Source organism: Macaca thibetana, chromosome 7 (genome assembly GCF_024542745.1).
Source record: "Macaca thibetana thibetana isolate TM-01 chromosome 7, ASM2454274v1, whole genome shotgun sequence".
In the NCBI taxonomy this organism is placed as follows: domain Eukaryota; kingdom Metazoa; phylum Chordata; class Mammalia; order Primates; family Cercopithecidae; genus Macaca; species Macaca thibetana.
The window spans coordinates 36636779-36661207 of NC_065584.1; the positions used below are offsets into that span (position 1 = coordinate 36636779).

At 35.9% G+C, this 24429-nt stretch overlaps 1 protein-coding gene across 9 annotated transcripts in view; it reads right to left on the reverse strand.

Annotated features, from left to right (window-relative positions):
* PCNX1 (pecanex 1) overlaps window positions 1-24429 on the reverse strand; it is a 211224-nt gene that overhangs the window by 60237 nt on the left and 126558 nt on the right. For all 9 annotated transcript variants that reach the window (XM_050797302.1, XM_050797310.1, XM_050797309.1 and 6 more), the window contains 8 exons: window positions 17572-17681; window positions 17066-17171; window positions 15097-15189; window positions 8158-8308; window positions 6330-6471; window positions 5453-5630; window positions 2809-2917; window positions 1562-1691 (listed from right to left, as the gene is read on the reverse strand). In XM_050797302.1, coding sequence (XP_050653259.1) covers window positions 1562-1691; window positions 2809-2917; window positions 5453-5630; window positions 6330-6471; window positions 8158-8308; window positions 15097-15189; window positions 17066-17171; window positions 17572-17681 — 1019 coding nt within the window. The remainder of the gene's footprint in view (window positions 1-1561; window positions 1692-2808; window positions 2918-5452; window positions 5631-6329; window positions 6472-8157; window positions 8309-15096; window positions 15190-17065; window positions 17172-17571; window positions 17682-24429) is intronic.

A 24429-nucleotide genomic window follows, 5' to 3' on the forward strand; every position in this document is an offset into this window, starting at 1 on the left:
CGAAGCGGGTGGATCACCTGAGCTCAGGAGTTCAAGATCAGCCTGGTCAACATGGTGAAACCCCTCTCTACTAAAAACATAAAAAATAGCCATGCGTGCTGGTGGGCGCCTGTAATCCCAGCTACTCGGGAGGCTGAGGCAGGAGAATTGCTTGAACCTGGGAGGCGGAGGTTGCAGTGAGTCAAGATGGCGCCATTGCACTCCAGGAGGCGGAGGTTGCAGTGAGTCGAGATTGTGCCATTGCACTGCAGCCTGGATGACAAGGGCAAAACTCTGTCTCAAAAAAAGAAAAAGAAAAGAAAAAAAAGAGTATAAAGGGGTTCTAAATCCAAAAAGTTAAGAACTGCAGCCATTGAACATTACTTTGGGCTAACTGGTCCAGAATAATAATAATAATAAACAACACCGAAATTCACCAAAATGGGAAATACCATGTGTGGTTTTAGATAAAGGACCAGAGATTTAGTTTCAAACCTACAAACTAGTCCACTGTTTAAAAGGTGAGATTACAATTTTCACCTATTAAATATGCCAATTTGTGAAAGTATAGAGAGAAAGACAGTAATGGAGATGGTCAGTAGAATTATGAATTAGTACAAGCTCTTTCTAAACCAATGTGTTAATATACATTAAAAGCCTTTAAAATGTTTATGCTCCATAACTCATAACTCCTAAAAGCATTCCCTTCTAGGAATGTTTTCTGAAATAAAATGAAATTTGGAGAGATTACATACAAATACAGTTACTAAGCTTTAGATTAAATAGCTAGCCCAAGGAACTAAGCCTAAATGGAGAAAATAATTCATGCACAAAGATGGTCATTAAAAACTTATCTTCTCAAAATAGCAGAAATAACCTATAAAAATTTAGCTTTAGAAATAGCCAGGTATTTCTAAAAAAACTATAACTCATTATGATGACTGTTATAATGATATTATATAGCAAAAAGTTGCAGAGTATTATTAATGTGAAATAATTCTAATATCACTGAAAGAAAAAAATATAAAAATGAACATATTCAATCAGAACAATGTTTAAAAATATCTTCTAAGTAGAAAAAAATGGTTGGGCACAGTGGCTCAAGCTTGTAATCCTAACACTTTGGGAGGCTGAGGCAGGTGGGTCGCTTGAGCTCAGGAGTTTGAGAGCAGTATAGGCAACATTGTGAAACTCTGTCTCTATAAAAAATACCAAAATTAGCTGGCGTGGTGGCTCAAGCCTGTAGTCCCTGCTATTCGGGAGGCTGAGGCAGGAGGATCACTTGAGCCCCCAGGAGGCGGAAGTTGTAGTGAGCCGAGACGCACCACTGCACTCCAGCCTGGGCAACAGAATGAGATACTGTTTAAAAAAAAAGACAAGAAAAATAAAAAATAAAAAGTAATTTCCTCTGGCCTCTTTTTTTATACACTTTTCAAATTTTAAAAATATTTATAAAGTTTTAGCAAAAACAAATATTTCAACACAATAAATTATGAACTATAAATTCTAATAATAATGCTGTCAATAGTTTTTCCTAGTAGAAAAGATAAAAATTGTCTTTCAAGTGTTTTACTTTACTCACTTATAGTCTCTCTCCCAGAATTTCACAGGTCGGACATATGAAGTGATGAATATTGCACTTCCCAGAAAGGGGTTCAGTGGAGTAGAGAAGAAGGCCGAGACAGCAGCCTGAATAAACAGCATGGCTGAATCTATGGGAAAACTAGTTAAGGACACTGAAATTCATCTGAGCACAGATACCAAAAAAACCTCACAAAAACCTAGCAGATACATTTAGATTACATCAATTAGAGAACTGAGGGTCACCAGAAGAATACAAAAGAAGGTATCGCTGGGCAGCCATTAAGGGGTCACCAACAGAAAGACGTACAGAAAGTTCAACCTGGTATGATGTTTTCAAAGGAGCCAAATCAATATTTGCTAATACGTATTTAGTAAAAGTTCATATATTAATCTTGGGAAGAGATGTTAGAGTTCAATTTTCCACAAGGTTAAAACTAAAGCTTGCAGATACCGTAAGTCTGTCTTTCCATATCAATGTGGTTACTAACCCTTACTCCCTTACTATTATTTAGAAAACACTAAGAAATAGTGGGAGTAGAAAATTTTTTACAGAAGTTTAATTCTATCAGTTTCATATCACATTATGAAAAAATGTTTTGTACTTTCATTTATTAAAAAATAATACTAAACATTTCTTTTATGTATTAAAGATTCCTGGACTTTAATATTCACATATGCAAATGTAAGATTTAAAATCAGCATTACTTTCTTACAAAACCTGAATACTTTTCTTATGTTCAGATGATCTGTGGGCTACAGATATTAATACAAGTTAAACAATCAACAGTATAGGTGTGGATATAAAAGGTTATGGTTTTTTTTTTTTTTTTTGAGACAGAGTTTCACTCTTGCTGCCCAGGCTGGAGTGCAATGGCGCGATCTCGGCTCACCGCAACCTCCACCTCCTGGGTTCAAGAGATTCTCCTGCCTCAGCCTCCCGAGTAGCTGGGATTACAGGCATGTGTCACCACACCCGGCTAATTTAGTATTTTCAGAGGAGATGCAGTTTGTCCATGTTGGTCAGGCTGGTCTCAAACTCCCAACCTCAGGTGATCTGCCCGCCTCGGCCTCCCAAAGTGCTGGGATTACAGGCGTGAGCCACTGCGCCCGGCCAAGATTATGAATTTTTGACAATTTATTACACAGTAAACTTTATCTATGCCTGTGAAAGATTATGCCTATAAACCAACGTTCTTGTCAAGGATATGACTGCCCATTCTTATTAAACTTTAATTAGAAGGATACGAGGAACTGCAAAAGGCTGAGCAAAGGCATGGAAAGCAGAACCCCATGTGATCTGCCACGGGGCAATATAGGTATACACGAACTGCAGTTTATAAAGGAGTTCCCAAAGCTGCAGGAGGAAAAGAATAGCTGTCAGTAAAAAAAAAAAAAAAAAAAAACTTATCAGATATTTGAATTAGAAAATGAAAAATCTGTAAAATGTATTTTCCTCCTAATAGGGAAATGGCATTGAAATTATTTGCCATTTGCATAATAGGAAAAGATATATCAACTGCCTAAATGCTGCACTTATTTCTGAGTAAAGACACTTTCTAAGTAAAGATAGGTAGCTATATATGGATTTATGTTTCATCTGTTTAAAAAAAAAAAAAAAAAAATTCTATGCCCTCTACTGGCCATATTACGCTACTACAAGCAAAACAAAGAAAGGTAGAAAGCAGTCAAATAATTGTTCTTGAAAAAAAAAATCAAGATGTCTGCAAAGCTAAAGTAATACATATATTTATTTTATTCTAAGACACATTTTCCGCAAATTTTAGTGCTATGGAAACTGAGTATGTTTTAAACGTAATGTCAAAAGGAATGTGAAAACAGCAGCTGTAATATAGTTGTCACCGTCTGTTTCCATAGAAATTTAGTTGTGTATACTAGGCATCTGTTCATAACCTTAATTGCTGTCAGTGGAAACAGGATACACATTTTAATTTTATTTAAGATTGGATATGTTACAGTTGAGCAGTTTTTCAATGCTGAATCAGAGTTGCTGTACTTGTCCAAGACTGCCTCTGCATGATTAGGCAACAATCCCCTCATCCTTTAAAATACTTTAACTGATTTACAAATGAACTTACTTAACTTCCAATTTAAAAAAAGAAATCACAACTCCAACCAATTAAAAAATTGTAGATGAACTGCAGTATTTTTGCCATGATTCAAAATTATTTTTGCCATGACTCAAAATTATGCAGACCTCGGCACTAATGTAATCAGGATCATGGTAAGTAAAAGCAGCGTGTATATATCATCATGATGCCATTACAATGACTTAAAAGCAATGACTCAGAAACCTCTTCAGATTCTAAGTGTGAAACAAACTGTACTTCAATTTTAACTGTAACATTAAAGAAAAGAACAATATGTAACAATATGTAAGGGTTGGTAGGTAAAGGGATTCTTTTATACATGTAATTTTTATTAAAAGGTTATTAAATCCATGATATACCTTACAATGATATCTTAAAGTAAAAAATATATCTGAAGAAATCCCTTGAATACCACCGATTGTCACTGTTAAATTCTATCTACTGACCAATTCGAATACAAACTCAAAGGGACAGCTTTCTCTGTTTTGTTCATTGGTGTAGCTTAAGCATCTAGAACAGTTCTAAAACAGTTTTTTGTTTTAAAAAATATGTTTAACAATAAAAGTATTAAGAAAATCCAAACTAATGCAGAGTTAAGTGTAGCAACTATATTTCAAAGATTATTTACTTTATATTTTACTGCAACTTTCACTTTTTTCCAACCAGTATAAGATGAAATACAATTTTCAATCTAAATATTTGAGTTTGTGAGAAACCACATGCTTCTTTATACAATTCTCTGATTAACTTTCTGGCTTCCTCCTTTGGTTAATAACCATACTCACTAGAAGAGGAAATAAATGATAAAAATGCAAATTAGTGACTGAACAGATATAATACCGAAATATTTTCGAAGCTATTTATCACAATATTGAAATTGACTATCAGTGAAATGGCTTTCCATTTTTACTGTTCCCCATCCTAGATCAGACTACTATCACATCTGAATTACTGCCATCATCGCTTAAGCTGTTCTCCGTACCTTTAGGTTCTCTCTTCCCCAACTGAAGCCAAATGTGGCTGACCAGGCTAACTTTCCTAAAATTGGAATTTCATTGTGTTTTGTAGCTGTTCATTTGCTTCAGCTCTCTGTTACCTATCAAATGGGATAATATATGTCAAAGTCCTTTGTATGTGGTCAGTGTTAACATGAAATTTAATCACTATTTCACTGACAAATAATCTGACTGTACAGCCTATTTCATTGAGAAAGGTAGTGTGATTCAGCAAAATGATTCTTGGGTTAGGAGGCAGAGGACCAAGATTTTACCATCTAATTTGTAAAAGGCCTAAGAACATCTATCTTATGGGTGGATAATGAATTTTAGCAGCAGCCTGTAAAGTTCAGAGTATTCTGCAAATGTCACATCAATCTAATTTCTGACTGCTCCCACCTAGCCTCAATCTCCTCAGCATCTACCTGTTTCACTGGCCTACAGAGCCCAATTCAATTATTACCACTTCTGTTTCTAAAATTATTCAAAACTATATACTTTTTGAGAGATTCTATATATTTCAAAATATATACTTATTAATGTTTCTCTAATTGTTTTATATAACTTAATCTTATCTTCTCAGTGATAGCAAGAAATATATCTTTTATAAATCACAGTGACTATCTTTGTTTAGGGATTCCAATGTGCTCCTAAATAACTGGTTGAAGAGAGATAACTTAAACAATAATAAATCAAATGAAATGTAAGAAAAATCCTGACTAAATAGCGTATAACTCAGGGAGATAGTTTTTATAGATAAGGATATTCCTTTCAGTGATAAATTACCTTGTTGAAGAGTATGGACATAAAGAAGAGATCCAACAGCATGGTCTCTGAAAAAGCTTCATAGTCAAATTTGAAAAAGAGCACAGTAAAGATGACTGTGACATACTGATATGTAGGGCTGCTAAAAGAGGATCGTAGCAACTTCAAACCAGCAATGGTGATCATTAAAGCACCTAATCTGTGACACAAAGAAAACACAAATCAACTCATGACTGAAAACATTAGAAGAGACAGTAACTTAAAATAAAATTCACCATTTACTTTACTAAGCCTACAATATATACATTAAATGTAAGCTTCCAAAAATGATGTATACAGCTAGATAAATCACATCCTGAAAGTATCTGACTATTCCCTTTTAATTCTATTCATTATGATTCTTATCCTTTATATAAGGGACCATGTTTTAAAAATAATCGTATTATAATTCTGACATCTGATTCTCTATTTTCTCAATATTTCTATTACTTTAACACCAACTGCATTTAGCAAATGAAAAACATTAATGCAGACTCAACAATAGGTACCTACTCTATTAGGCAGGCTCATCAGATGACTATGGAGGCAACTGACCATTTATATGGTGTAAGTTACACAGTGCATCAAAATAGCCATCTAATATTAAAAATTAACCTTATTTTTAAAATGTCCTCTCATAAAATATCAATTGACAATGAGATGTCTGGAGTAGAGAATATGCTAACAGCAGAAACAAATGTTTAAAAAAGGGAAGTCAAGGACAAAATGTCACCTAAATTTTTAATCTCACAGTGCCTTGCATGAAGGAAACAATTATTTAATATTTGATCAACAACTTAAGACATTGTTTATAACAGCCCCCAGTAGTCAGACAATATTAGAAGACTATTATACTTACTCTGTATCCAGTTTCTTTGGACTAGCAATTGTCTCTGCACTGCTGCTCAGTTCATTGAGAACAATCAATGGATAGATTATATTCTTCTCCACAAAAAGAAGCCACACATGAAGTTTCTCAAACCACATCATCGTGGCTGCATCTAACAAGGCAGTATAAATCAAGAAGACTACATGTCATCTAACGTATGAAGTAGTTTGTCAATGTGATGAGAAAGAAAAATTTTACAACTCAAATTTAGTACCAAACTACAAATAAAATGTTTTTAAAAAGCCAGTACTTTAATCAACTGTCAACTTCTGTGAGCTCTCAGATACTTACAAATTTGCAAGTTAGACATGATTTATCATTTAGATGAGTTTCAAACTTTAATTCTTGAAACCTCAGTTTTTAACCATAACTTTTCTCATTTATGCTTATAACTTATCAAAAAAAGATTACTGAAGATCATTAGATTGCTCCTTCCAGCCAAAATAAAAATACGATATGATTTGAATTCGCATACTTAAGAGCAATTTTCATTGCCAATAATTTTTTTCCAATGCTACAATATTATTTCATCGGGGAAAGTGTCTGGGATAAACTAAAAGATTTAAAACATGGTTCTTTGGCTATCTGAAAACAGTATCACCTGGTTTTAGGAAGTTCTCTAAGATATAATATTTTTTCTTTGAGTTGCTAAAATCAGTACAAGGAAAAAAACAACTTTGCTGTTAGTAGTATAAATGTCAAAATGTTATGCTGAAACAAAATTTGTATTTAGACTAAATATTCTAAGGTTAAAAAAATAAGATCAATAATTTATTTTAACGAAAAGTGTTGGTCTTTAAAACAAACTAGATATGTGTCATCATTTATATATGAAAGCAGTAATAGTTCACCATTAAAAACATATCTCATTCTGAGTTATTTTCCTGATGGTATAAATGGGCCAGATTCTTCTGCAGTTTCATGTCATTTTCCTTTTTGAGGAAGCTTTCAAGGGCTTCAGAGTTCTCTAAAAAAGTTATCTTCAGGCAATTGAATGATTTACTCTACAGTAATTTGCTAACTGAAAAAAAAAGTGTGAGAAAAAAGTTGGCTTATTTAATAATCATTGGTATACAATAAATTATGACATAGGTATGAACATTATTATTTCTCTAAACTGAGGAAGTACAATATATTATAGATAATGGGGCCAATGAACAAGAGCTGAATACTTGAACAGGAAAGAAACGTCAGGGTTTACAGTGGTAAGGAAAAAGCTTGGCGAGTGAATTAGCCTTCTATCTCTTTTCCATCATTTTATACCTTATTGCAAATCTGAACTAATAACAGCAATTAAAAATGTTTTTAATTTCTTTTCACGTTGTCAACTCTTTTACACTCCTCTCTGGTAGGACACAGTGTCTCTGACAGAAACAGGAACAAAGACCTTTCTACCTCCCTACACATTAAGTTAAAACTATTTCAAGTAGAGAGGCCTTAAAGAGGACTGGATTGCCTGTATGGCGCTGAAAACTAATTAGGGGGAAGAGTAGGGTCAGGAAAGAGAAGTAATGGACATACAAAAGAGGATTCATCAATGAGAAGTCTGTGAAGAACAATTTAGAGAGGTGAGAAGTAAGTTTCTTCTGTGGAAAATTGGCATTGTAACACTGACACTCATATTTCAGCTAAATTAATGCATCCTGCAAGAGATTAGATTCATTAACAGCTTCAAACTTAAGCAAAAAAACACAAGCCAAATGTTCCGTGATGATATTCATTTAACTCAGTCATCTATCAATATAGCAAAGGGAAAAACTCGGAATATTAAAAAGAAAAGTGCTAATGAAATACTTACTTCGAACTTCATACTGATTATACTCGAGTGTCTTTAGCAGAGGATGAGAGAAACAGTGCCATGGTAGCTGTTTTCTAACTTGAGGCAGCACATAATGGGTTACAAAACCCACAAAGCCAACCAATGTATACAACACATACTTGAGGGCAGGCTAAAGAAAATAATAATAAAAGTGATAAAATTAGGAGTGATTCTGAGACTTACCGTAGAAATTCTAATTTGTCAGTTCAGTTTTCCATCTGATAATGGACAATGTCCATTTTAGAATATAAGAACTAAACATTTTTCTACGGTTAACATTTCTAAATTATGTAGTTTGTTCTAATCAGCCTTGAAAGTTAGTGACTATTCATGTATCACAGATATTTTGAAATGTGTTAACTACTTTCTCTGGTGTCTTACACTATTGTATAACGAGAGAGTGGCCTAAGGTGTATTGCCTATTACATGAATGTTCTACGAGATGTTCAGAGCAATGTATTAAATTGTTTTTAGTAGCAGAGATGATGGGGTAAGGCGGGGTCCACCCGGAGCAGGTGGCTGCGTGCACTGGTTCACAGTACATGGCTTAGCACATGGCTGTATACCTGTCCCCTGGCATAGAGACCCAGGTGCCCTGCGGCCGCTGGCTTTGGTCACTGTGGTAATGTCATCTATAACCATCACTGACCTGTTCATCACAGCCAACAAGAGCCCAGCCCAGTCTCTCCACTGCTACCCCTCATGCTTCGCAGCAGGGTCATCTGTTCCTTCCTGGATTGCATCACCAATTACAACAAGGCCTAAAAGCTTGATGCATACCTGTACAAGTGCACAGGACAGAGACCATTTGTGACTATGAAGGTTGTGGCAAGGCCTTCAACAGGGATTGCCATCTGAGTTGCCATATCCTGATTCATACTGGAGAAAAGTCATTTGTTAGAAAGACGTATGCATCTTAAAACTTTTCTTCCCTGCTACCACCAATAGCCAAGTATGCTGACTGGAGACTCATGGACCAGCCTGCCCAGACCCAACACCACAGGCACCCATGTATGCCGATCCATGGGCCAAGGACTAGTACACCTGACCCACTGCAGCCACTACTGGCGTCTGAGGACTAGCCAGCCTAGCATCTGTATCCCCAGCAATGCCTCACCACAGCCTCTATGAACAAATGCAGCCTGAGTCACTGAGGAATTCACAGACATGACTAACGCCGATTATGGCCAAAGAAATCATATGGAGAGTACGCTACCATGCACAACCAGAATCAAAGACAAAGCATCCTGTCCAACCAACACTATACATATATCTAAAGGAAACAGTCTTTCTCTCCAAACGCCAATCCATACAATTGGAAAAACTGTTATATCAGATGTATCAATGTAAGGACACAAGAAACATGAAAAAGCAAGAAAATGTAACACCTCCAAAGGAACATAATAATTTTCCAGTAATAGATACCAAAGAAAAGGAAATCTATGAAATGTCTGAAAAAGAATTCAAAATAATGATATGAAGGAAACTCAGTGAGATACGAGAGAACACATAAGAGTAATACAAAGAAATCAGGAAAACAATTCATGATCTAAATGAGAAACTCAACAAAGAGATATATCATAAAAGGGAACCAAACAGAAATTCTGGAACTCAAGAATTCAACAAATGAAATAAAAAATATAAGCAAGAGCTTCAACAATAGATTAGATCTAGCAGAAGAAAGAATTTCTAAACTTTAAGATGGATCTTAAAAAAAAAAAAAACGGAAGGAAGGAAGGAAAGAAGGAAAAAAAAAGCTCACATGATATATATGACACTGCAAAAATGACCAAATATTTGAATTTTGGAGTTTCTAGAAGAAATGAGCAAAGGCATAGAAAGCCTATTTAAGGAAATAATAGCTGAACACTTCCCAAGTCTTAGACATCTAGATACAGGAAACACAAAGTTCTCAAATACAATTCACCCAGTAAGGTCTTTTCCAAGGCACATTATAGTCAAACTGTCAAAAGTCAAAGACCAAAAGAGAATTCTGAAAACAGCAAGAGAAAAGGGTTAAGTTATATACAAGGAAACCCCCATTAGACTAACATCTAATTTCTCAGTAGAAACCTCACAAGCCAGAAGAAAATGAGGTGACACATTCAAAGTGCTAAAAGAAAAAACTCTCAGCTAAAAATACTATACCAAGAAAAGCTTTAGCCTTCAAAAACGAAGGAGAAATAACATCTTTAGCAAAAAGCAAAGACTAAGAGAATTTATTACCACTAGACTGGCTCTACCAGAAATTAATGAGTCCTATAATTAGAAGCAGAAGGATGATATCTACCATCATGAAAACACATGAAAGGATAAAAACATTGGTAAAGAAGATAAACGAATGATTTTTTTTTAAAAAAGTCAAATGTTATTACTACAAAAAACCAATCAAATTGGAGAGTAAATAATAAAAGAGGAAGAAAGGAACAAAGGATATATAAAACATTCAGAAAACAATGAACAAAATGATGGGAGTATGCCTTCACCTAGCAAAAAACCTTGAATGTAAATGGCTTAAATTCCCCAGCTAAAAGATATAGATTGTCCAGATGTGTATACTGATATCAACATAAATAAATAAAAATATAGTCTGCTTGAATTTTTTTTTAAAAAACAGTCAAATTATATGCTGCCTATATGAAACTCATTTCCCCTGTAGACACACACATAGATTGAGAGAAGACATTTAAAAATATATTCCAGACAAACAGAAACTAAAAGCATACTGGCAGAGCTATACTTGTCTTAGGCAAAATAAACTGCAAGTCAAAAGACATGAAAAGAGACAAAGAAGGCCATTATAATAATAATAAAGGTATTGGCCGGATACGGTGGCTCATGTCTGTAATCCCAGCACTTTGGGAGGCCACGGCAGGTGGATCACGAGGTCAGGAGGTCGAGACCATCCTGGCTAACACGGTGAAACCTCATCTCTACTAAAAATACAAAAAATTAGCTGGGCGCAGTGGCAGGCACCTGTAGTCCCAGCTACTCAGGAGGCTGAGGCAGAATGGCGTGAACCCGGGAGGCGGAGCTTGCAGTGAGCTGAGATCGCACCACTGCACTCCAGCCTGGGTGACAAAGTAAGACTCTGTCTCAAAAAAATAAATAAGTAACAAAGGGATCAATTCAGAAAAGGGTATAACAACTATAAAGACATATGCACCCTACACCTGAGCACCCAGATACATAAGGCAAATATTATTAAAGCTAATGAGATAGACCCCAATAGAATAATAGTTGGGAATATCAACGCCTCAATTTCAACATTGCACAGAGCACCTAGACAGAAAATCAACAAAGAAATATCAGACTTAGTCTGCACTATAGAACAAACAGACCTAGCAGACATTTATGTCATCCAATAGCTGCAGAATACACATTGTCCTCATTAACACATGGGACATTCTCCAAGACAGACTATATGTTATGCAACGAAACAAGTCTCAGCAAATTTTTAAAAATTGAAATCATATGAAGTATCTTCTCAGACCATTATGAAATAAAACTAAAAATAAATAACAAGAGGAACTTTGGAAACTGTACAATTAAACAGATATTAAACAATGTGCTCCTGAATGAAAACTGGGTCAACAAAAAAACTGAAAATAAAATTTAAAAATTTCCAATACAAATGAAAATACAACATACTAAAACCTATGGAATATAGCAAAAGCAAATGCTAAAGGAAAGAGTATAGTATAGTATAGTATAGTATAGTATAGTATAATATGGTACAGTATAGTAAAGTATATAGGCAATAAATGCCTCCATCAAAAAAGTAGAAAGACTTCAAACAACCTCATGATGTATCTCCAGGAACTAGGACCTAAGAAAGGTAAGAGCAGAAATAAATTAAATTAAAATGAAGAAACAATACAAAAGATCAAGGAACCAAAAAGTTGGCTTTTTGAAAAGATAAATGAAATTGACATACCTTTAGCCAGAAAAAGAAAGACCCAAATAAATAAAATCAGAGATGAAAAAGGAGATATTACAACTAATAGTGCAAAAATTCAGAGTATCATTAGTGGCTACTATGAGCAACTATATGCGAATAAATTGGAAAATCTAGAGAAAATGGATTAAGTCCTAGACACATACAACCTAACAAGATTGAACAATGAAGAAATCCAAAAGCTAAACAGACCAATAACAAGTAAAAAGATAGCAGCCATAACAAAAAGTCACCCAGTAAAGAAAAGTCCAGGACCAGATGGCTTCACTGCTGAACTCTTCCACTGTTGGTGGAAATATAAATTAGTAAAACCACTATGGAGAACAGTTTGGAAGTTCCTGAGAAAACTAAAAATAGAGTTACCGTATTATCCAGCAATCCCAATGCTGGATATATACTCAAAAGAAAGGAAATCAATTTTATTGAAGGGATATCTGTACTCAATGTTTGTTGCAGCACTGTTCATATCAGCCAAGATTTGGAGGCAACCTAAGTGTCCATCAACAGATGAATGAATGGATAAAGAAAATGGGGTACATATACACAATGGAGTACTACTCAGCCATAAAAAAAGAATGAGATTCTGTCATTTGCTATACCATGGATGGAACTGGAGGTCATTATGTTAAGTGAAATAAGCCTGGTACAGAAAGACAAACTTCACATGTTTTCACTTATTTGTGGAAGCTAAAAATTAAAACAAATGAACTCATGGAAATAGAAAGTGGAAGGAGGGATGGTTATCAGAGACTGGGAAGGGTAGTAGGGGTGGTGGGGGGAGACAGTGATGGTTAATAGGTACAAAAAGTAGAAGAAAGAATGAATAAGATCTAGTACTTGATAGCACAACAGGGTAACTACAGCCAATAATCATTTAATTGTACATTAAAAATAACTAAGAGTAATAACTGGATCATAACACGAAGGACAAATGCTTGAGGGGATGAATACCCCATTTACCATGTGATTACTACACATTGCATGACTGTATCAAAGTATCTCATGTACCCCATAAAAATATACACCCATTCTGAAAAAAATGAAGAATGTCTAGAGAAATAATGGCCAAAATTTTCCAAATTTAATAAAAACTATAAACCACAGATTCAATAAACCCCAAGCACAAAGACATGAAGAAAACTATGTGAATGTACATCATAATCAAATTCCTAAAAACTAGTGATAAAAAGATAATCTTCAAGCAGTAGAGAAAAAGTTATCTACATAGGAATAAATTCAGTCAGAAGCAATAAAAGGGAGAAGACAGTGGAACAACATCTTCATGTACTAGAAGAGAAAAAACCTGTCGTCTTAGAATTTTATACCCAATGAAGTATCTTTCAATACCAATAGTGAAATAAGGACTTACTCAGAGCTACAAAAGCTAAGGAAAGTTGCAGATTTTCACTACAAGAAATGTCCCAGGACAGCAAGAAAGGGGGATTTTAAACTGGAGAGGAAGCCGGGTGCAGTGGCTCATGCCTGTAGTCCTAGCACTTTGGAGCCAAGGCGGGAGGATCACTTGAGCTCAGGAGTTCCAGACCAGCCTGGGAAACATAGTGAGACTTCGTCCCTAAGTAAAAAAGAAATGTCCTAGGAAATCTTTCAAGCAGGAGGAAAAATGACACCAAATGGAAACATGGATATGCACAAAATAATGCAGGGCACTAAACATGATAATTACATGCCCTACAGATGAAAGAAATAGTCCTTGATGAGCTGTACTTAAGGAACAACACCTAAGAAGCCTTACCCATACCTGAACCTGATTTAGATTATAACGTTCTAGACTTCCAACTATACTGGAATGAGACTTTTGGGGGATATAGGAGAGGGTATGTGCACTTTGCATTTAGAAGGGATGTTGATCATGGTGGTCTACTGATGGACTGCGGTAGTCAGCTTCTGAAGTGGTTCCCATGATCCTTGCCTCTTGCTTTTATATTTGAGTATATTCTCTTCTCACAATGTACCAAGGTTAGTCTATGTGCACAACAGAATATGGAAGAAATGGTGGCATGTCATTTCCAATACCAGGTTATAAAACAGTACAGCTCCTGTCTTGGGCTTTCTCTCTCAAGGATCACTTGCTCTGGGGGAAACCAGCTGCCATTTTATGAGTACAGTTAGGTAGCCTATGGTGAGGACCACATGGAGGGGAACTGAGGTCTCCAGCCAATAATCAGAAGGAACTGAGGCCTATAAACAGTGAACCTCAGATGATTGTAGCATCATGAAAGATCCAGAGCTAGAATCATCCAGCAAAGCCACTCCCAGATTCATAACCCAGAGAAATCATGAGAAAATAAGTATTTGTTGATAATAAAAAAAAAAAGTCATGTATTTCAGCACTATGGACAAACATTAAAATCTAATCAGAAATTAGTCCAAACAAAGTTATAAGTCATGTGCTGCTTAACAACAGGATACATCATGAGAAATGTGTGGCTAGGAAATGTCATCATCGTGCAAACATCAGAGTGTACTTACACAGACAAGACACTGAGGCTATGTGGTAGAGCCTATTGCTCTTAAGCTACAAAAATGTACAGCATGTTACTGTACTGAATACTGTAGGTGACTATAACACAATGGCAAATATTTGTGTATCTAAACATACACAGGCTGGGTGCAGTAGCTCACAGCTGTAATTCTAGTACTTTGGGAAACTGAGACAGGAGAATTGCTCGAGCTCAGGAGTTTGAGACCAGCTTGGGCAACACAACAAGACTCAGTTTTTACAAAAAACAACAACAACAACAAATTATTTAAATTAGCCTGGTGTGGTGGTGCACATCTGTAGTCCTAGCTACTTGGGAGGCTGAGTGGGAGGATCGCTTGAGCCCAGGGGTTCAAGGTTACAATGAACTGTGATCACAACAATGCACTCCAGCCTGGGTGACTGAGTGAAACCCTGTCTCAAACAAACAAATAAATAGAAGGAGAAAATGATTCCTTACCTGCAATACTGTGAAGACTGTGCTTACATGAATAGCAAAATATAGCACACCAATTACAATGCATACTACCAGGTCAGACTGTAATCGCTCACTCTGTAGGGAAAAAAAGAATTATTAAACAATTACATAAAAATTTTTAAAATCTTTTACCTTTATTCCCCATTGGCACAGTTTAAGAATTAACTTTTTGCCAGGCTAGCTCAGTCAGTATTAAAGAAAAGAAAAAAGAATTTTTCATTGATACTTTCACACTTCTAGATTCATTCTCTCTCTCTCTCTCTCTCTCTCTCTCTCTCCTCTCTCTCTAAGATGGAGTGCAGTGGGACAATCTCGGCTCACTGCAACCTCTACCTCCTGGGTTCAAGCGATTCTCCTGCTTCAGTCTCCCAAGCAGCTAGGACTATAGGCACACACCACCACGCCCCACCATACCTGGGTAATTTTTTGTATTTTTAGTAGAGACAGGGTTTCACCATGTTGGCCAGGCTGATCTCTAACTCCTGACCTCAAGTGACACGCCCATCTTGGCCTCCCAAAGCGCTGGGATTACAGGTGTGAGCCACCACACCTGGCCACACTTCTAGATTTCTTACACATATTAACCACAAAAAATCTTATTTTCTTCCTCAATTTCCTCATATTTTGGCTTTGACACTGTAATACTAAAGAATTGAACAACTTACCTAATTCTGCATGCCGTATAACATATTGCAATAAAGTCTTTTAGAATGAAGATTTTATTCCCCCATTGGTCTGTAAGTTTTACTTTTACATATGGGGAAAGGAGATAAGGTACCTTAAGGTACTGTAATTTTTCATTTAGAGCACTAATGCTCTACTCATATATGTTTGTTTTTGAGACAGGGTCTCACTATGTTGCCCTGGCTGAAGCGCAGCGTCTATTCACTGGTACAGTCATTGCACACTAGAGCTCAGAACCCCTGAGTTGAGGGGATCCTCCAGCCTTAGTATATCCTTTGGATAACTTATACTTTCATTGGTCTTTTGACATGTGAAAACTGTTATGCTTAAGTCCATTTTACTTATTAGATTTTGGTTCTATCAGTGGTTATAGAAAAATCAGAAACCTCTTGGTATCTTTGGTCATCAACAGACCTCTTAGATTTATGCTTATAAGCCAGATTCAGAATATCCTACTATACTTAACATGAAACATTCTCTGTCCACATGGAAACCGAAGTTAGAAAAAAGTCCTTCTAACATCTTGATATAGTTTTGTATTTCTAAAGTTTCTGAAAGAATATGTGAACAGGTCAAGTGCACTGAAAGTAAATGTGTCTAATTCAACATCTATATAAATTCAGTCTTTTGCAAAGGAAAATGACCTAAAACTGAGAAAAAAGATTTTGTTTTATTCCACAAATAGATATGAATTTACAGAAATCATTTTTCAAATAATTACTAAAAGAATACAAGCAACATTATAATTCATGAAATTAGAAAATTTTAAAAACTACTGCATTTACTTAAGTACATTAGTACAGATTATTGTTCTCTCCTTCAGCCTAGAATACACACACAGTTTTAAGACTGGCCTTGAGAAATAAAACAACCTAAAAAACTAATAAATGACTTACAAAGGCCGTTTTTTTCAACAAGACGAACAACAACAACAAAATGAATCTAATTTGTGTTAATGCTGATCTTTCAGATCCTAGTCTAAATCGAATAGGAATAAAAATTCTATGGCCAATGAAATGACTTAATTTCATCTGACCTAAAAATAAAATGCTTAGTATTCTGTTCTATGGACAAACCAAGTCTGAGGAATGAGCATTTCTTACATTTTAATATTTGGAATAAAGACAACAATGTACAACTAATCCTATAAATTATAATTATACATTTTTCTCCAATTACTAATGACTTTCAAAAAGTGTTCCTCATATAACATGATCAACTGTCTAAGATTTAAGTCTTTTAGGTGATTCTAAATGTTAAAACTTACAACAGAATTTCTAAGTTTTTCAGGCAGTGGATCTTTTACTTCAGATAGAGGGTCTTCTGGATTTTTCTCTTCCGTTTTTGGAAAAATCTTGGATTGCACTAAAGAGCTTTATGTGAAAAAAAAAAGAAAAAAATAATAGAAAATACACATATAATCTGAAAATCAGTGATTCAAATGGGCAATGAAGTTTATGATAGAAAACCAAATGATTCGAGTATATTTAATCATTACCAAATGAGAAATTCTAAAATGTTTAGGATACCATAAATAAGCATACAGTGAAAATATTTTTATTAAAACATAGTTTCAATAATTGGGAAGGAAAACACTAATATTCCCAGCCAACCTGATTAGAATAACCCAAAGTTAATATATTTTGAAACTTATTATAGATTAGGCCAAAGCACTTTGGAAAGGCATTGGAAAAAAGAGATCTTGAAAGTTATTTGAAAAAAACACCAACTTACTTAAATTTCTTTAGTTCAGTAACAATTGGGTTCACTTACAAAAGTACAGACGGATCACTGCTTTGTCGGCTGAGATGGTAAGACACTGCCACTAATAAACCACAAAAAATGGAGAAAAGTACTGGAATATGCTGGCCATCCCAAGAATCCTGTAGAAAAACGAATTTAACAGAATAATATGCTTCTAATTTACAATACTTCACATAATCCTTTTGTGTCAGTATTTTGGAAAAAGACAATGAACTTAAATTCAACAAAAGTTTTTAGCCATGTTATTAATTGCATTTTATTCCAGAAAAATTTAGATTTATTACTTTCTGATAAGCTAGAATCTGGCCACTAGATGTCTTTGGTACTAAAGCTACAGATTTTTTTCAGGGGGAGAGCACTAATGCTCTACTCATATATGAGGAATCATTTGCTTTTGATGAATATGGCTATCAATTCTTTCACATTTTAAATGCTATTAAGTTTGCAGTAAACTGTGTTCCTTTTGGAAGAATAAGATATCTTGGTATAGTAAATTTTATATACAATAATAGAGTAGGAAAAGACAACACATGATACATTAGGCAAAAGAAAAGGCTGACATTTGGTGTGTTACTCTCTTGATGCCTTTGCCCATGTAATAAACTACTATGTCCTCCACAGCACTGAGCAGGCATTCAGTAACTGTTTTCTGAAAGAATGACTACATATACCCAGAAGGAAATACTACAAAGGCTATCTTCCAAGGCCAACCACACATGTGGTCACTCCATGTGAGCTCTGCTCATTGTAGCATCTCTGGAGTCTATCAGCATGATACCTGGCAGAGAGTGGGCAATACGCTAACTGGAACAGGTTACAGTTCTTAAGTATGTCCTGTGTACGTAGACACTATTCTAATCCTTCATTGTTCTCTGGAGATTCGGAAAGGAAACATGGTAAGAGTGGGGACCCAAATGGCAGTTTTTAATACAACTTGCCTTTTTCCCACTTAAAAGCAGACTTGGAAATTGTTTCACATCATAACGCAGACATTTTTTTTTAATGGCTACATCAAAACCTTATCATCATATTGAACACTGTGTAGAGCTGCATCCTTAGATCTTTATTTCCCAAATAATTTTTACAGTAACCTCGAAAATATATACTATTACCCCCAATTTATAGATGAGAAAACTAAGGCACAGAAGAGGGTTTAAGTAATTTGTCCAGTTAAGCAGTAGAGCCAGAAAGTGAACTCTTGATATGTTTGAATATACTGAAAAGAAAGTTAAACAATATCTTAAGAGCTTGAGAATGAAAGGGAGATAAATACATACAAAAGCAAAGTATAGCAGAAAACAAAAGATATGAAGGAAGAGCATTTACACAGTGATAATAAAGTAAACACAGGTATACAAGGGAGACAAGAGAGGCTACATGTGCAGTGCAAGCTGGGGTAAGAGAAAGTAAGTCAAGCCTCTGGGAGACCCTCTCTTGAGCAACCCACTTTCTCAGCATGAGAAAACTCTCTCTCTCTTTCTCTTTTTCTTTGTCTACTAATCTTTCCACTCCTAAACCCACTCCTTGTGTGTGTCCGTGTCTTGAATTCTTTCTTGGCGCGAGACAATGAACCACAGTGCCTAGAAAGAGCCATGAAGTTTGCCTTTGAGGAGTTCCGCCTGTGGTACCAGTTTGCTCTGTCCCTGATGGCTGCTGGAAAATCTGCTCGTGCTGTGAAGGTGCTGAAAGAGTGACTCTACCCGAAGCCAGACAATGCCACCATCCCTCTCCTCACTGCCAAGCTATACGTGGGCTCCCTGCACTGGCTGGAAGAGGCTGAAAAGTTTCCCAAAAGTGTCATTGATGTGAGAGAGAAAACATCAGAGTTCAAGGCCAAAGGCCACTTAGGTCTGGGGCTCATGTACAGACATGAGCAGGACCTGCTGACGGTGAGAGACGTCCTACCCACAGAGCTGTTGAGCTGCAGAGCTGGGCTGCCTAAGTCTATACTGCAGGATTACCACAGTCCCCTTCTGTCTCAGGAGGTGGTTGAAGTTGGGGCATTCTTGTGTGCTGTCCTGTGGAGCCCTAGGTGCTGCTGTCCTCTTTGTTTGGTCTGATGGGAGAATGTGAGGGCAGGCAGAAAGGTCCTGTGCCAGGGCTTCTGGACCTTGTTTTCAGGTGCATTATGCTGTTGGTGCACTGGGCACCTCACTGGGCTTTGAGGGATGACTAGCCCACTCAGCCTTGCACCTGCACCTGTCCCAGCACTTGGACCCCAGGCCAAGGGATGTTGGATTTGACGTATAAGAATATAGACAAGTCAGGGACAGACACTTCCAAGGAGCTTCCCTTGACTGGTCAGGAAATGTCCCTTCTCCATTGGCACGTTTTAATTCGCAGATATGTACATGTGCAGGGTAGCAGCTCACCAGACACCCAGGGCTCTTGGGTGCAGTGATTTTGGATGTGCTTAGAGTTCTGGTGGAAGGGCTTCTGGCTAAGAAAAAAGTCTTGTATACTTCGTGAAGTTTTCAGTGATGTTTGCAGAAAGTTTAAATTAACAACCTTTTTCTGAACTGTTCCTGCTCCTTAATTATGTTGTTAAATATAACACAAATGTAAAAAAAAGAAATCTCAGAAACAAATGGATAACTTAATGAATTTGAATTAGTATGAGGTAAAATATTCTTATAACCATCGCCTTGCTCAGGACCTCATTTATGATGATAAGGGAAGGAATACGGGAGACAAAAGCCATAAATTCCTGGACATAAGCAGGGAATTTGGCTTTGAGCTACTTAATGGCCAAGGGAATTTAAAAAATAACACTGGTTATATGGGGAAAAAACAAAAAGCCAAAACCAAAATGCATGCTAGATTTCTTAGGAAAACAAACAAGAATTGGCTGTCATCAAGATTTAAAAGAAACATCTTGACTGAGTCTTTACAGAAGGGACGCTAAACAAAGCATTGAAGGACATCAACATGACAGCCCCATGATAAAGGGACCACCGTTTTCTCACACACACTCTTGGAAGATGCCTCCGTGCAAATGACAGGCATAATACTGAAAGGAAACGTGGGCAAGGAAACCCTAGAGGCGGTCAGACAGCCTGGTCCAAACATGCAGCTCTCGGATGGTTTAACCTAATCTAGGGATGTAAACTAGAATACTCTGAGGAATAAATGGAACACATGCATTCTAAACTAGCTTCTAAAAAAAAAAAAGAAAGAAAGTCAAGCCTCCAACTTTCATACAAGGCAGTCCACAGGTTCTGCTGAAGATGTCAGAAAATACAAGAAGCAGAAATGAAAGGTAGATCTATGGAGGTAAATGCCAAAAAGAATCACTTAAAAATAGTAAGTCTGAGGAACGTAAAATGGGTTAGGAGATTGCTGTTCTTGCTGTAAGTCTTGTAAAACTATTTGACACTGTGATATATGAATGTACAACTTTGATAAAAATTAAAACTAAAAAAAAAAAAAAAAAAAAAAAAAGATGTCCAGCACAGCCACTTTGGAAAACTGTTAATTCCATTTCTAGGTATTTACCCAAAAGAAATGAATACACATGTCCACAAAAAGACTTGCACAATGATGTTTACAGCAGGCTTATTCATAACATTCCTCAACTAGAAACAACTCAAATGAGCATCTCTAAGACAGTAGGTAAACTGTGATACAGTCATACAATGTGGGTAAGAAGGAATTAAAACTAAATGGAATACTTATCTACAATAAAAAGAAACAAGCTTCTGATACACACAACTTGGATGAATCTCAACAGTATCACACTGAACAATTAAGTCAGATACGAAAGAATACATATGGTACGATTTCATTTATATGAAGTTCAAGAACTGCAAACCTAGTGTATAGTGAAAGATAACAACAGTGAGGATTAGGAGAGACAGGACAAAATACGAGGAAATTTTCTGAGGTAATGCAACTATTTTATATCTTGATAAGCGCATGATTACACAGGTGTATGCATTTGTCAAAACTTATCAGATTGTGTACTTCAGATATTTGGATTTCACTATATGTAAATTTTGCCTCAACTAAAACGAGTATTTAAGAAACAAAAAAAAACAAAAGATGCCTGTTTTCATTTGACAAATACTTGACACTACTTACTACTCTCAGATAAAAGAAGAACATTCTTAAGTTTATCTCAAAATGACTTGTTTATTTTATTTAGATTAAAAATTCAGAAATATGTATTGAAAGCAATTCATGAACACCACCTGTTGTCTGCCTCCCTGCTAATTCGTATGTTGAAATCTCAATGCCCTGTGTGATGGTACTAGGAAGTTGCACCTTTGGGAGGTCATAAGGTCCTGATGGTAGAGCCCTCATGACCAGGATCACTGTCTGTAGAAAAGGAACCCCAGAGGGCAAGTCCTGTTTCTGCCACTGAGAATATAATAAGTTAGTGTCTGCAACTGGGAAGAAAGACCTCACCAGAACCTGACCATCCAGTACCCTGATCTCAGACTTCCAAGCCCCGGAACTGTGAGTAATAATTTTCTATTGTTTATAAGCCACCGTCTATGGTACTTTGTTAAAGCAGCCTGAACTGAGACACATCCTTAACTTACAAATTATATATAAACACACAGACAGTTAACTACTACTCTGTTGAATCACTAACTAGAAGAATCAAAAGCAAACCAAAACCTAGATGCCTTTAAGTTCTTAATGGATTCTGATTCAGAAGTGAGAGAAAGGACATAAACTATGAAAAACAAAACTGCCCAGGGAAATTGGCCTAGGTCAAAAGGTAGATCTGCTTCACCCACGGTAGTGGACCTTGACTTCCTTCAAGGTCTAAATATTTTTATTTCATTACATAACAGCCTAAATATCTTAAAAATATGAAAACATCAAGAACATTTAAACTTTATTAATAGGATGTACTAGGATGGTTTTAAAGAAAAATTTTTAGCTTTTAATGAACTATGCATCATACTAAAACGTTTAAGAAAAAAAGAGTAAATACAAGGAAAGCAGATGTCACATAGATGTAAAAGCCTGTATTTGTGAACAGATTAAAAATAAATAAATTATTCCTAAAGGCATGCAATAAAGTCTCCAAATAACTCTAACTATCCAGAAGTAACCACTGTTTTCAAATTCTTGTATATTCTTCCATTATTATTCTATGTAACTACAAACTTTCATGTGGGCTTTTAAAAAAGCACAAAGGAAACACTGATTTTTTTTTTTTTTGGCCTATTACTCTCCCTTAAAAAAAAAAATAGTATGTCTTAAAGATCACTTCACATTAGCATGTAAAAATGTATTTTATTTTTTTTCATGACCAGTCACAAATGACAGATATTAGGTTATTACCAGCTTCTGCTGTTACAAAAACTGCTTTAATGAAATCCTTGTACAGGCATACCTCGGAGACATTGTTGGTCCAGGTCACCTCAATAAAGCAAGCTGCAGTAAAATGAGTAACACAAAATTTTTGGTTTCCCAAAAGTTATGGTTACACTATACTGTAGTCTATTAAATGTGCAATAATGTTGTGTCTGAGAAAAAAATGCGCATACCTTAATTTTAACATTAATACTTTAATGTTAAAAAATGCTAAGGATCATCTGAGCCTTCAGTGAGGTGTAATCTTTCTACTTGTAGAGGGTCTTGCCTCGATGTTGATGGATGCTGACTGTTCAGTGTGGTAATTACTGAAGGCTTGGGTGGCTGTGGCAATTTCTTAAAATAAGACAATAATTAAGTGTGCTGCACTGATTGACTCTTTGTTTCATGAAGAATTCCTCTGTAGCATGCGATGCTGTTTAATAGCATTTTACCCACAGAAATGATTTCTTTCAATATTGGAGTCAACCCTCTAAAATCCTGCTGCTGCTTTATCAGCTAAATTTATGTACCATTCTAAATCCTTTGTTGTCATTTTAACAATGTTCAAAGCATCTTCACCAGGAGTCAATTCTATCTTAAGAAACCCCTTTCTTTGTTCATCCATAAGAAGCAACTTCTCATCCGTTCTAGTTTTATGTGCTTTCGGTAATTCACTCCTATATATTCAAGCTACACTTCTAATTCTCGTTCCCTTGCTATTTCTATCACATCTGCAGTTAATTCCTCCACTGAAGTATTGAATCCCTCAAAGTCATCCACAAAGTTTGGAAACAACTTTTTCCAAACTTGTATTAATATTGATATTTTGATCTCTTCCCATTAATCCTGAATATTCATAATGACTTCTAGAATGGTGAATCTTTTCTAGAAGGTTCTCAATTTACTTTGCCCAGATTCATCAGAAGAATTACCATCTATGACAGATACGGGCCTTACAAAATGTATTTCTTTTTTTTTTTTTTTTTTTTTTTTTTTTTTTATGAGTGTAGTTAGACCAAACATTTTTTTTTTTTTAATTTATTTATTATTATTATACTTTAAGTTGTAGGGTACATGTGCATAACGTGCAGGTTTGTTACATATGTATACTTGTGCCATGTTGCTGTGCTGCACCCATCAACTCGTCATTTACATCAGGTATAACTCCCAATGCAATCCCTCCCCCCTCCCCCCTCCCCATGATACGCCCCGGTGTGTGATGTTCCCCTTCCTGAGTCCGAGTGATCTCATTGTTCAGTTCCCACCTATGAGTGAGAACATGCGGTGTTTGGTTTTCTGTTCTTGTGATAGTTTGTTAAGAATGATGGATTCCAGCTGCATCCATGTCCCTACAAAGGACTCAAACTCATCCTTTTTTATGGCTGCATAGTATTCCATGGTGTATATGTGCCACATTTTCTTAATCCAATCTGTCACTGATGAACATTTGGGTTGATTCCAAGTCTTTGCTATTGTGAATAGTGCTGCAATAAACATACGTGTGCATGTGTCAAAAGTCAGGAAACAACAGGTGCTGGAGAGGATGTGGAGAAA